This window comes from Antedon mediterranea, chromosome 4 (assembly GCF_964355755.1).
Source record: "Antedon mediterranea chromosome 4, ecAntMedi1.1, whole genome shotgun sequence".
Classification (NCBI taxonomy): Eukaryota; Metazoa; Echinodermata; class Crinoidea; order Comatulida; family Antedonidae; genus Antedon; species Antedon mediterranea.
In genome coordinates, this window is record NC_092673.1 from 15,798,017 (window position 1) to 15,812,414 (window position 14,398).

Here is a 14,398-nt window from a genome sequence, read left to right on the forward strand (position 1 = left end):
AATGTGCTACCCGATAATCCGTAGGCTATAGAATAATGTACAGTACAATTATATCCATTTGATTGTGCTACCTAATGTGCTATCCATTTGAAGTAATGTGCTACCCGATAATCCTTATAGAATAATGTACAGTACTATATCGATTTGATTGTGCTACCCAATGTGCTATCCATTTGAAATAATGTGCTATCCATTTGAAATAATGTGCTATTTGAAAGAATGTGCTACCCGATAATCCGTATAGAATAATGTACAGTACAATTACATCCATTTGATTGTGCTACCTAATGTGCTATCCATTTGAAATAATGTGCTATCCATTTGAAATAATGTGCTATCCATTTGAAAGAATGTGCTATCCATTTGAAATAATTTTCTATCCATTTGAAAGAATGTGCTACCCGATAATCCGTATAGAACAATGTACAGTAGGCCTACTATATCCATTTGACTGTGCTACCTAATGTGCTATCCATTTGAAATAATGTGCTACCCGATAATCCTTATAGAATAATGTACAGTACTATATCTATTTGATTGTGCTACCCAATGTGCTATCCATTTGAAATAATGTGCTATCCATTTTGAAATAATGTGCTATCCATTTGAAAGAATGTGCTATCCATTTGAAATAGGCCTAATGTGCTATCCATTTGAAAGAATGTGCTACCCGATAATCATAGAATAATGTACAGTACTATATCCATTTGATTGTGCTACCTAATGTGCTATCCATTTGAAAGAATGTGCTATCCATTTGAAAGAATGTGCTATCCATTTGAAAGAATGTGCTACCCGATAATCCGTATAGAATGCACAGTACAGTTATATCATAGTTATATCCATTTGATTGAACTATCTATTGTGCTATCCGTTTGAACTAATGTGCTGTCTGTTTGAAATAATTCAGGTTTTTTTTTTAATATGTTTTGCTATCCATTTTAACGTGCTAAACAAGTTACATATTTGTTGATATAAATTTGCGGTACACCACGTAGGCCTATATTAGTTCTGAAAAGAACTGTTGAGTTGCTTGACGTTTCGATTTAGGCCTACTCCAAAGTCAAAGTCTCCAAAGCTATTCCATCATGTCGTATTCGGGGAATCGCCCACAAGTGTTTTCTCAGAGAAGGGTATGTTCTGTATGGGGTTCTGTATGCTATTTGTTAATAATGTACAAAAAATGAAATAAAAAATCCTATAATTATCGGTATGTACGGAGGAAGCTCGAACAAGACGAAGCGCGAAACAAATAAAAGCGCAGCGCGAAACATCTGAAATGATATACAATTTCTCAAAACATGAAAACACAGAATATATTATATTAATATAACTTTTTAATATTTCCAAAGGCTCGGACAAGGAAGAAGGGCCTTAAAAAACTGAATTGCTATATGTTAGACCACATTTCCATAACTTTTCAAAACTCATCGAACCCTCTGCTAGTAGGCCTAATTAATATAGGAGCGTATCGCCAAATCATTAGAGAAAAAAAAACATGGCATGAAGATGTAATTAATCAAACAACGGCCAAAGAATACCAACAATTTTAATTTAGGTTTCGATTCGTAATTACTAATGTGGTGGACTAAGCCTAGTTTGAAACTATAGTGACCATTTATTTTAGAAAGAAAGATAGACAAATTTGTTTCCATCTCCATGTTATTGTTAATACCAAGGCACTTTTCAATTAAAAATTCTGGCCTAGTATTCTTGCAAGGTCGTCACAGCTCCAGTTACAAAGGTCGTCACAGCTCCAGTTACAAACGGTGATACAAAGTGTCAATCATTTGACCATTGAACAGCCCACTGGTAGGATAGTCCTTGAAACCGTCCGTAAAACACATTAATCACTCACATCAGTCATGCCGCTAATGGTTGAAAACCTCACTTTTTGGGGTTTTCAAACGTAACGCTATCCGGGGCTCCTGCGCCTAATGAACTTTTGTTTTAAAATTAAAAATCACAATTTATAACTCTTGCCTCTTGTACAAACATGATGTTTTTTGGACAAGTAGTTCTCGAGAAAATGCAATTTCAGTACACTTGTTACTTTAAAACTGCTCGCCGGCTTTTGAAAATTGTCTCCTATCTTTTAACACTAGCCGGACTGACAATAATATCATTTTTATTATTTGTGAAGTTATTAATAAACCAATTTTGTTGATTTTCAATAGGCATGGTCTGAAGGTATATACCTATCTACACCCAAAAATTTAGAACGATAACTTGAAAACTGTAGGCGCCATCGTGCTAACAAACAAACATACAAACATACAAACAAAGTGAATACTATACTTGGCAAAATTCTTTTTTGCCAAGTAACAAACAAACAAACATGCTACCAATTACATATACCTCATTGGCGGAGGTAAATAATGCTACGTCAGTAAAAGTTGTAAAAAGCTAGTAAATGATCATAAAAAAAACTCATTATAACATGATTTAAAATGATAATATTCAGTATTTTTATATGATTTCAAATACCCATTTTGGTTATACTAGCGCACATTGATAATGGATTGGATACTATTAAAAAATCAGTGAGAAGTTTACCACTGTGCGCTAATATACTATTTTGCAATGAAATTATTACATTATTTTCTGCATAAACTGACGAAATACTCTTTAAAGATATTTTGAATGTGTTTTACAATACAGAAGATTACATTGAAATGACCTTCTGTGATAGTATTGACATTTATCATTTTTCAATTAATTGTTTAAAAAATACTGAATAATAACACGCTATTAAAATATTTTATTGACTGTGAAGCAAATTCAATTTATAGAAATTAATAGGCAGATGAAAAATATTTCATTGAAATACAATGATACTTTAAAATATCAACATACATAATATGTATGTTGTCTAAAAAATGAATAACGAACTTGAAAAAAATTTAAGTTTGACAAATAATTATTTGGTAATCATTAAAAATAGAGATACAGTCAGACCTAAGAGACAAGTTATTATTATTAATATTATTATATCTGATATTGTATGTTTCTTAATAGAGCGACATGTCAGTTTTCAGAATTTTACACATTTCTGAAAACTAAAAAAAAATTTAAAAGTAACGTAAAGTCATTTGCTACAACAACAAGTAGATATTAGTATGATGCGGTTTTGAAACTGCATTATTGGAAAAGTCTGGTATTATCAACAGTAACTGATTTTCCAATTACAGACCTATATCAAACCTACCTTTTCTCTCAAAGTCTCTTGAAAGAATTGTTTCATTCAAGTTTTCTAATCATATCTTTGAACACAAACTTTTTCCAGTTTCACTGTCAGAATACTGTATGGGTCACAGTGTTGAAACTGCACTTATTCGATTGCACAATGGCATCATACAAGCGCTTGATAATGCTGGCATCTCCTTGATTTTTCAAGTGCATTTGATAATGTTAAGCACAGCATACTTTTGACCTTGCTATCATCTCTTTTCGGAGTTAGTGGCACGGTCTTAATATATTGGTTTGGATCGTACCTATGTGATCGTCAGGTCTCTGTAATTATTCGGGAAACATCATCTCAGTATAAGCACTGTTTGGGGTGTTCCCATGTAGCGTTCCGTCTGCTTCCTCTAAACATCTATTAACAGTGCCATCTCTTCAGCACAAAACCAAACCATACGGTCAACGTTCCTTTTCCTTTCAAGCACACAATGCCTTTGATAAATTTTTTAATTGGTTGTATATCAATTTCTGTTTGTTATCATTATTAATGAGGTATATCACAGGATGTCTTTTATGTAGACAACTATGCAATACCTCAACAAACTTTTAAATAACAACTACAAAATAATGTATCATTCCTATTTTACTTTATTCAAAAGTACCTGAGGATATTGGTATATTGATTAATCTTTATGACTTGTTATTTTATAGAGAAAAAAACCAACGTAGATTGTGGCTAATTTGTCTGTCTTTTTGTATTACACTCTACATACAGTATTGTTCAAATGTTTTTGAAAAACATTCATTATAGCTTAGCAACATTCTACATGATGTATAAATGCTACCCTTGGGGAAAAGGTTAATTTAATGTGAAGCTATTATTAACTGTGAGTAGATCCATATGCTGTATACATATAATATTACACCTGTCTAACTAACAATGTTGCACCTGCATTTTGTTACCAGTACAGTATAATGTTGGTTTAGAAAACAAGGAGTTTTTAGTATCGGAGCACGGTATGATACACTACTGTATCACCAGTTCATATTGTAATGATAAATGTAAATTAATTTTATGATTGATCTGGCTGTTGACATGAATGTTCGATAATCTAGTGGAGGAATCCGGCTCCTTTTATTCTATTATAATATGTTAATCCTGCATTTAATGTCTATGAATATCATGATTATAAACATGATATAATACAGTACTTGCTAAAAATGTTTTGCTTGTCTGCTTTCTAATAAAATTGTGAATCATGACGTGATCAACAGCAATAATTAATGATATATTCAAAATACAATAGAACCAAGCAAAATGTCCCCTTTAAATTAGGTGTTGGTCTTGGAATATATATTGATTGTTTGACAGGAAAGTGTCCCCTTAATAGGAGTCTCTTCTGAATAGAGGTTCTACTCAGCTATAAAGTTGTATTTACACTTTTCATTTGATTGAAAGATTATGGGTCATATGGCATGCAATAGTATACAAATAATGAATGTTTATGAGTGTAATGATACAAATAATAGCATTGAGTTGATATATAACCTTGAATCATTTACCAAATGCCATTATTTGTACCCTTACACGAATATAAAACATTCATTATTTGTTTTTTAACATCTAAATAGATTCCTGTCATTTGAATAAAAAAAAAAGGGTAGGCCTAGCAAAGGCCTACATTTGATTCACATTGATTAAAACAGTAACATTTGGTTTTTAATAATATATTCAATTTTATATTAATAAACACACCTACTGTAGCTAAAATGCTTAGGCCTAGCCTAATACTAACAGGCCTAGGCCTACTACTGTACGAGAGGCTGAAAGCTGAAAGGCAGCACCAAATACGAAACTTTGACAGGCAACTGAAACTCATCTAGGCTAATTATGTTATTTCCAACGATTCCACGTCTTGTAGAGATGTTCCCATTAATGAATGGGATTGATTTAATTAATTAAATCCTAAAAATGATCTAAAGCTAATTTAAATGCTTTATTGATCTAAATTAGTACATATATCTCTCCAAATATGTACTTCCATCGTGAAACCAGTCATGACATTCAATATTCACGGCGAAAGTACAAAATAGGTGGTGCTGTTGTATTTCAAAAGCATAGTATAAAAAAAAATATTTTCCTATTATTATTATTATTATATTATCCTACATATTCCTATTTTCCCGCCTATTTTTAAACAAACATCTTTTACTACACCAAAGAGTTTTGATTGTTAGAATGTGTTGTCACGGTTGTTACCCAAATGGTGATTGGTTTCCATGTGCTCGAGTTCGTAACATTTTAAAGTGCTTATGGCACCCTTGACTTTATTATTGATAACTGTTGTTTGTACATATTGTAATGTAGCCTGACAGCTTTAGTGAATTCTTGATATTTGGTATGAAGCTACTGTAGTCTGGGTTCCAGACGGAGTTTTGTCTTAATATTAGTTAAAAGATAAATATTTTGGCACAGATGGCGTTTCATACGTATACTACTTGATTTTGGATACTCCGTCTGGGGAAACACGCACAAGTCACGTGGTTTGACACCAAGAATTCTTGGTGCATACGATTATCCGGTTGACTAGTTTCAGCTGCATGCGATTGGCTACTCACTCGTACACCGTGTAAATATTCATATTTCAGAATTTCAAAGACTAACAACTAAGATGATGCGCATGCGCTATGTTACGTTTAGACAATGTGTACTTGGGTACATTTATGAAAGTTCTGAAGGCTAGAAATTATTTTATATGCCTAGTAGTAGTCTGGTAAACATTTGATGGGATCTTTGAAACATGAAAACTCGTCTTGATATATGATAAGCTAGCTTCTCCGCAAATCAAACATTGAATGGATCATTTAATTATTACGCGGAGATAATTTTGATTTAATTCCCACCGAGACCCTGTCCTGTTCAGTGTGGTGGTGTAGCCCTGTTGTGTGCCGGTGGTATGTAGGCCTACTTCATTGGCGTTTTATTTGGCAGGTCATACGTGCGAGTTGAGTAGGACCTACGAAAGAGGCCTAGGCCAAGGACTAAACAATTAATAAACAAAACAACTTGGCATTACTATTTTATATTTCAACAGTCTCGATCGTACATAAGCACTGGTAGGCCTACGTACTCGATCTCTTTCATTTTGAAACAAAATGATCATTGGTTGATTCGAAATCCATATTTACATACCGCCCGCCCCATATAGCCAAATACGGTATGATAACCTACGTCATTCTTATCGTATGTTTGCGGTCTGCAAATCGATTTCTATACGTGTTTCACAAGTCTGTATTTTCAGACAAAAATCGCGGTCGAAATAAAAACAAATAAATTAAAAAAAAAGATAATACAGACTTGGGGCAAGTCTAGTATGAAGCATACATCTTGATTAAATGTCCTAGGTTAATTTATAATCTATTTTCATCAACTTTTCTGAATTCTAAAATGGAAAAAGATAGATAGTACTCATGAACTTATTATTAAATGCCTCCTAACCACAATTTGTGAATGTTATTAGAAATGTAACAGAAACTGTAACAGTGAATTTTTTAGATACTACGGCAACGTCTTGTGTAATTTTAAATGAATATTGAATGCATACCCTACAGGAAAGCCTCATAATCATAGCATAATTGGAGATATCTCTAGAGGTGGTCGGTATGAAGCAATTGATGCGCTGTCATGACACGCATTACGCTAAAATGCGGTCACGCATCTTGGATAATAAATGTTCCAGTGGCATGTCGGGCATTGGTAAAGAGTTTATTTTATTTTAAATTGCAGTTTTATGTGTTATGGGTTATCAGTAAAGAAAAATGGTTGATAATTGATCATGCTTGTAACTATCCTACTATTCCCTGGAGTGTATTCTCGTAGGACTTTTGATTATAAACTGTAACTATGATTTAGTAAAACACTACATTCAACCTTTCAAACACGGAAATTAATATCGTAAAATTTGTCTACAGGATTTTCGTTTTTCCGTTATCGTCATTATCATCCATCTATGTACAATACAAATAATATTTGCAAAGGTTGAAAGGTGAACTGGTCAATTCAACTTTTAATATTATTCAACTCTATCTATGTTCAATAGATCAGTTCAAAAGCATTCTCTACATTTAAAAAAAAACAAAAGATGTATTCATTATGTGGATTGTAACCCTTCGATTGTGGTCATATTTTAGACAAATAACATTTCCTATTAGCACTTCAACAAAAACATTGATTTAAATTACAGTTCGTTAATTGTAAGTTCTTTTACCTGGAGGATGTTAAAATGAGAATCAGAGACTGCAAATAGGGTGTTTAAATGGATATTTCTCTTAATGATATTCACATTTTGGTTGTAGCCTTTGCTACTTTAATAGATGCAAACTATAGATATATGAACTTAGAACAATTATCAGAGCTTAATATAATTTAACATTAAACTGTTTTGTTGGTCGTCCTTTATGTCTCTTGCTTTGGGCATACAAAAACAAACCATCTTAACTTGTGTTTATATCTTCTGTAGGATATAATAGTCTGTTCACCTCGTTCAATGTAGTTCAAACAGGATATGCTGAAATAGAGTTCATATAATGAAATGAGATATGGTTAATAAGAAATGAAAAAAAAATATGAACATGTGTATCAAATTTGTTAATTTATTTATGTATTCACCCTCTTGAATATTTAAGAAAGGTAAAAATTCACTTTGATAACCTTAAAATCAAATACAAAAGAATATTGCATGATAATCAAAGTTAGGAATGTAATGATATTGATTTTTATGATTCAGCTCTGCACAATTGAATAGAACAATCAGGTTTCCAACGATAAAAATATTCTCCTCATTCAACAAATACAAATTATTTATTTATTTAAAAAAACATTCACTATTCTACATAAATAAATAAATCTGATTAACCTGCCACGTTTTGAATCAAATGTTGAATGCTAGGCCATGCAAAAGTTAGACAACATGAGCAGAGAAGGTGGCGTACTCTACAGGTGGCGTGTAATATTCAAACCTACTCAATATTGAAAATAAAAATCTGTTGATGCATAATACATTTTTGAAATGGGAGAAAACAATACAAAATCAACTTACCAAATGGTTATATTGTAAATGTCAATATTCAAAACTTGTCAACAACAAAAATAATATCTGCAATCACAAACTTTTTTTTTATTTTAAGATTTGAATATTTAATACTCTAGAGTTCTGAAACTTTAGTAAAAGTAGTTTTGTAGTTTTCTTTAAAATAGCAAATGCGTTTAAGTGCTTTGCTTAACAGATGTTTTAGCATCATAATAAATAGCCGAAAATAGATTTTTCTGCCTTCTATTTCAGTCGATACTGACACTGACAGTATTTTGTCATCAGTCGTACTAATGTCATTTGTTTTCTTTCTCCACCTCTCTTTATTTCTATTTTTTCCTCACTTTTCTAGAATTTATGTTGCCTTTTTTTAAATTCTTTCCATATTAGTATTTAAAGTCATTTTGTTATCCCATATGGATGCGTGCAACAATGTTGTGTAACTAACAAACATAACACACTGCCTAAGTGGGGGAAATCGGGGAATTTTGGATCCAAGGAGGCAGATGGATGGAATGCAATATTCAATTTTTTCCAGTACAATTCCAGTCATTCATATTTAATGTATGGAAGTGTGTTGTATCAACAATTTGTATACCGTAACCAACTAATGTACAAACTCTCTATCTTGTAAAATATCTTGCTAGAAGCTAAGATTGTCTTGAAGACCCCAAAAATACATACAGTACAAAACAAACTGAATGATTTGACAGTTATATATGTCTTTATTTACATGTTAAATGTTTTTTTTAGTCTTTTCTAGGTTAAATAACCATTGATATTAAATTTCTTTCCTTTTTTTCAAAACTCTTTACTATAACTAAATGATATCTATCCATGATATTATAATACTTGTGTACTAGTTTAAATAAGGTATGGCGGACACTTTAAGTCCAATGAGAATGTAATAAGGCTGTTGATATACACAACAATTGTTTACAACTGCGAATTCCATCAATCATGGATTAAATAAAGCACAAACATTGCCGGCTCCTTTCTACAATTGGTTTATAACAAATGTATTTTACGATTACAGACTCTCATTCTGTTGATATAAATCATAAACTAGAAGCATTGTGCTGCGTACTCTCATGTAAACAATGTTTTGATTATCTTCTCTTCGTGTTTTGTATATTGAAGGCTTAAAATACACTTAATCAAATTGTAATATTAACTTGCAATAGATATTAATAATGTATTAATTCTGTTTGATCACATGGTTTTAAATATATTCTATTTACATATGAATAGAATATATCTATATATTTGTCATATGGAATATTAGTATTGAGATAAAGATTAAATTGCTTTTAAAAACAGTATTGTTTGTGTAGTTTTGTGGTAACTAAACACTAAACAAACAGAGTGTTAGGTTCAATCTTTAACAGTATCAAGTTGGTTTTAAAAAATGTGGGTTTATTCCACTCCTTATCGATCCTGTAATTAAAGAGGTGAAGAAGTGGAAAAAATAATAGATTACATCAGAATTAAGAAAGATAAGAAAGAGTGGAACCAATAATATATAATTCAAAAACTTTCACGCCATAAATGAGTTTTTGATTGGATCCGTTATACACATCTTAACAATGGAAATCTACAAATTACTTTTGTTATGTTTTCATTATATCTACTATAATGTAGTCTTAATTACATTTGGTATACATTGTGGGATTTGCTTCTCATAATTAAAGGCATTAATCAATATATCTTGAATATGACATAAAATATGAAAGATATCATATTACTTACAATAATTTAATGATATAATTAAAGCGTGCATATTCCCTCTATTCATGTTATTTTTCATTAAAAGTACAAACATTCCTCATCTATCTCAATCTCGTGTAATATCCTGTATAAGTTTAATCACTGTAGACATCCGTAAATAGCAAATACATAACTTTAGTCTCATGGTCTAATAAGGGATTATGTCAAAATGTTTTTACTATAGTTACTGCAGTAGAAACTTTTTAATACTTAAATTTTATTTTCCACACCTCCCACCTGGGATGTGGATTTACTGCAATAAACAATGTGTATTATTATCTTTATTTGCATTAACTTTAACATAAATTGACATTATCCCTAAATAAACGTGTAGCAGATTAAATGATAAATTATATAAAGATGAAATGTTGTTTTTCCATTATTTTGCCATCCTCCTACTCCTCCCTATTCCACATGCTGCACATTGCCAGATCCCGGTGATACATCCTAGACACCTTTGGTAAATTATTTAAAACAACAATAACACCTTCAGATTGTTGCCATGGATATAACGTGTTTGATAATGAAGCATTCTAATTACTGCACCTCATTGTTATTTATAAGCTACTGTACAGCGCAGTTTTTTGTCCAACCCGTAGACAATGCCTCAGTGTATCACATACATATTATTATGTTGCGTGACAGATATATTTGATATACACTCCACCCTTTCCTTTTCTAACACTAATTTTGTTATGCTCTATAAATACAGTACAGTCTTGATAATGACCAAAATGGAATACTGGACTTATATGCCTACACAGAGTAATCTTAATATATTCAATTAATGTCTACACTTCCTCATCACTTTACTCCTACCACTTCCTAGAATGTAGTTTCTCGCATTGTAAATCCTCCCCCCATCCCCCCCCCCCCCCAATTTCCAGAACTCTTACCTATATGCACAATTTTTTTTAATAACAATCAAATATTCATGTTCTTTCAGAATACATCCATGGCTACTACCGTGTTAGAGCTGTGGACTACTGGTCTAGAGCTGGTGAGTTCTCACTTCCAATCGAGGTTAAACAACAAAAGATTACAAGTTACTGAGCTATAGACCAATCGGCTGTGGACTTCTGGTATAGAGCTGGTGAGTTCTCACTTCCAATCGAGGTTAAACAACAAAAGACTACAAGTCCCTGAGCTATAAATGAATCGGCTGTGGACTACTGGTATAGATCGGATGAGTTCTCACTGGCAATTGAGGTTAAACAACAGAAGTCCCTGAGCTATTATAGACCAATCAGCTGTGGATTTCTGGTATAGAAGTTAACAACAGAAACAAACTGCGCTGAAGTTGCATGGTAAATCAATTCTTCATTAACTATTTATTTGAGGTAATTGTTGAATTTTTAGTTAAAATGGTGACGAAGTATTTCACAGCAAGCAAATCAATATTTGGCAGCATTACCAAGTACATGGTATATGCTGGGGAAAAAAAGCAATACTGTAATTATCATTTATTTCATTGTTTTTTCTTTTAATGCAACAGAATATGATTTCTATTCAAATGTAAGTGCTGCCTTCTTTGTTTCTCTTTGACTATATAAAATATAGCCAATTTATTAGAAATCACTAATACATAATTCATGATCATTTAAATAATAGTTGATATAATTAATGCAATCAATACACTAAAGCTTTTTAAACGACGCAAAAACAACATATTGAATATTCCTAATTGTATTAATTCAAACAATAAATTTCAATTGTTGCCAGTTGTTCCATTATGCTATGATCTCCTCACTGATTTAAAGCATGTACATATACATTACTACAAGAAATAAAATACATCATATATTTCAACAATAACTATGTCATCATCAAGAATGACTTAAATGTGAACACTAAAAATATGTGAATGTAAATAATTCGCGTGTATATAATTACAACTAGACATAAGCGTGGCTCACCGGTTAATAACTTAAACATAATTTGATTGCGAGCTGGAGTGAAGATTAGATATTGCAGATTACGATATTGGTATTGGAGATGATTGTTACTGTAGGATGGCGAAGATGATCACTATAGCTTCTACAACACGTAACAGTGGATCTAAGATTTCACATTGATTATTCCATATTAAACAAGAAATATATTTTTTACAAAAAACGCTGCTTGACTTTTTGACGTAACAGTTTTAATAATTGTTCTTCCTCCATTAAATGATGCTTTTATATTGATATATTTTTTAAATAAATTAAGAAACAAGGTCTTACAAACCACTTGTCTGCATACATCTCAATATTATCAGCAGATATGTTTTCATAGACCAGACGTGCTTTAAAGTGTGTGCATGCCCAGTTCAAGTTTACAAATTCCCATTTTTCAGCCTTCAAAATATAGCTTCAGTGTGATACTGATTTGTAATACTTCTGTTATCTGGACTATAGCTGCCTAAAGAATTTAGTGTGGGAATTGTACTGAAAGAGTGATAACCAGGAGACACATTACTGGTTCAAAAGATTATTTGAATCTCTTGCCCTCTAAATGCTACTCTATATATACCAAGTCTCCTGATAATTGCAAACATTTAAAAAAATTCAATTTCAAGTCAGCTATACTGCTGAGATTTGCCTTGCCTTTATATCTACCAAAGTGTCCGAATCCATTATGTATTCTTTCGAACACAAAAAACTTGTTCTTTTTGCAATCATTTATTAAATTTGTCATTAAAAACCTTTTTACATACGTTCTGTTTCTTCCTGCGATTTATTTGTACTTTAATTCAAGATTACATTGCATGATGCATTTCTTTTATTTTTCATTATCAAAATCCAGACAGATTTATTAGTTTTTATAGGTTATATTTTACAGTTGACTTTCAAACAATACCATAAATAACAAATACAATGCAATCACTGTACACTACACTAAGGCAGATTTCTTTCTTCAAGACACTTCAGGATTTTTTTTCATTTTCAAACCAAAAAGGATGAACGAGACATTACAACGACCTAAATTTTGTGACTAGCTGCGTTCGATATATTAGTATTATTATTTGAAAACATGATGGATGATCTTACACGTGTATATTGCATTTACACTGAGTTTACGATCAAATTAAAATATTTTATTTACATGTCTGATCTAACAATAAAACAACAACTGTTCGTTTTACTTAATGTAATGACACAGTAGCTTGGTACTACTCAACTGGGTTCACATCTAACCAAATAAATGATGCAAATGGCTGGAAGTTGCCCTGATGGGATGCAGTTATGTGCATACAGATGTTTTTTTTAAAAGGGAATGACATTTTACCAAAGTACATTGAATTGACTTGATTTGGCAACTTTAATATAAAGAATACAAATAAACATCCATAACATTGTTTTCAAAATACAAACAGAATACATTTCTTATATTAATATTTATAAAGTATACACAATACATTTGAATATTTTCAAAATCAGTAATCAGATTTTGTCTTCAAGTCCCATCATCATCAATCAAGTATTTTGACATGTCAATGGTCACTTCAAAGCGGTATCTATTCAGAATACACTCACTGCTGTATTTTAATGTATTACTTTTTACTCAAATTGCAGATACGAAACGAAAGATTACTGTTGGTTTAGATAAACTTAATTCTCTCTCTTTTTATTTATTTCCACCTTATACCCTTTACATATCTGCATAAATAACAAGTTTTAACCAGGTTTGATGTGATATGTTACACGTTTTCAAAAACACAACGCGAACCTCTCTACAGTATTATGATTGGTCAGTTTAATTCCAGAGTAACGCGCGCAGTAACAACTGTGGAACAAAAACAGGCCTCTCATTGTTGTGTTGTTCTCCCCTGTGAAATCTCTGGAGATTGTCCACAAAATATTGTATTCACACTGCCAACCTGGTTGCCACTTTGTTACAAGTTGTTGCATTCTGCTCCTTTTGTAAAATTAGAAGAGAAACAGTTTATCATTTATTCTGTAAATGTAATATCAGTAGATGGATATTAGCAATTTCTTTTTTCAAGGGTGTTCTCAAAATCTTGATATTTGCATATGTGTATCGGAAAGTGAACTGCTTTTTAGTAATACACCATCCAATAGCATTAATTTACTTTTGTCAATACTATAGTTTTATACAGGTCAGGAGTAAGTTTTCGGGCCTCCTCTCACCCACCGGCCTCATAAGCTTTGTAAAATATTACTTTTAAATTAAAAAGTTTAGATGTTTGATTAATAAAAGAGCCAAAGAATGGGAAGAGTGGAGTGTTACTTCTGTAACATAGAATTGTATCACTCTATATTCTGACTTGACGTGCACAACTGTATTTCCATAAGTTTATAAGAGGGTGTTTATATAGGAGAATTGATTACGTATAATTTTTACTCTGTGTGGTGTAA

General features: G+C 31.7%; 1 protein-coding gene across 4 annotated transcripts in view; it reads left to right on the forward strand.

Moving 5' to 3' along the window:
- LOC140046778 (alpha-L-iduronidase-like) overlaps window positions 1-14,398 on the forward strand; it is a 98,079-nt gene that overhangs the window by 55,397 nt on the left and 28,284 nt on the right. For 2 of the 4 annotated variants that reach the window (XM_072091506.1, XM_072091508.1), the window contains exon 15: window positions 10,987-12,687. In XM_072091506.1, coding sequence (XP_071947607.1) covers window positions 10,987-11,093 — 107 coding nt within the window. In that variant the 3' untranslated portion in view covers window positions 11,094-12,687. Of the gene's footprint in view, window positions 1-10,986; window positions 12,688-14,398 lie in introns of those variants that run through there. The other 2 variants (XR_011844840.1, XR_011844841.1) reach the window with 2 other exon arrangements.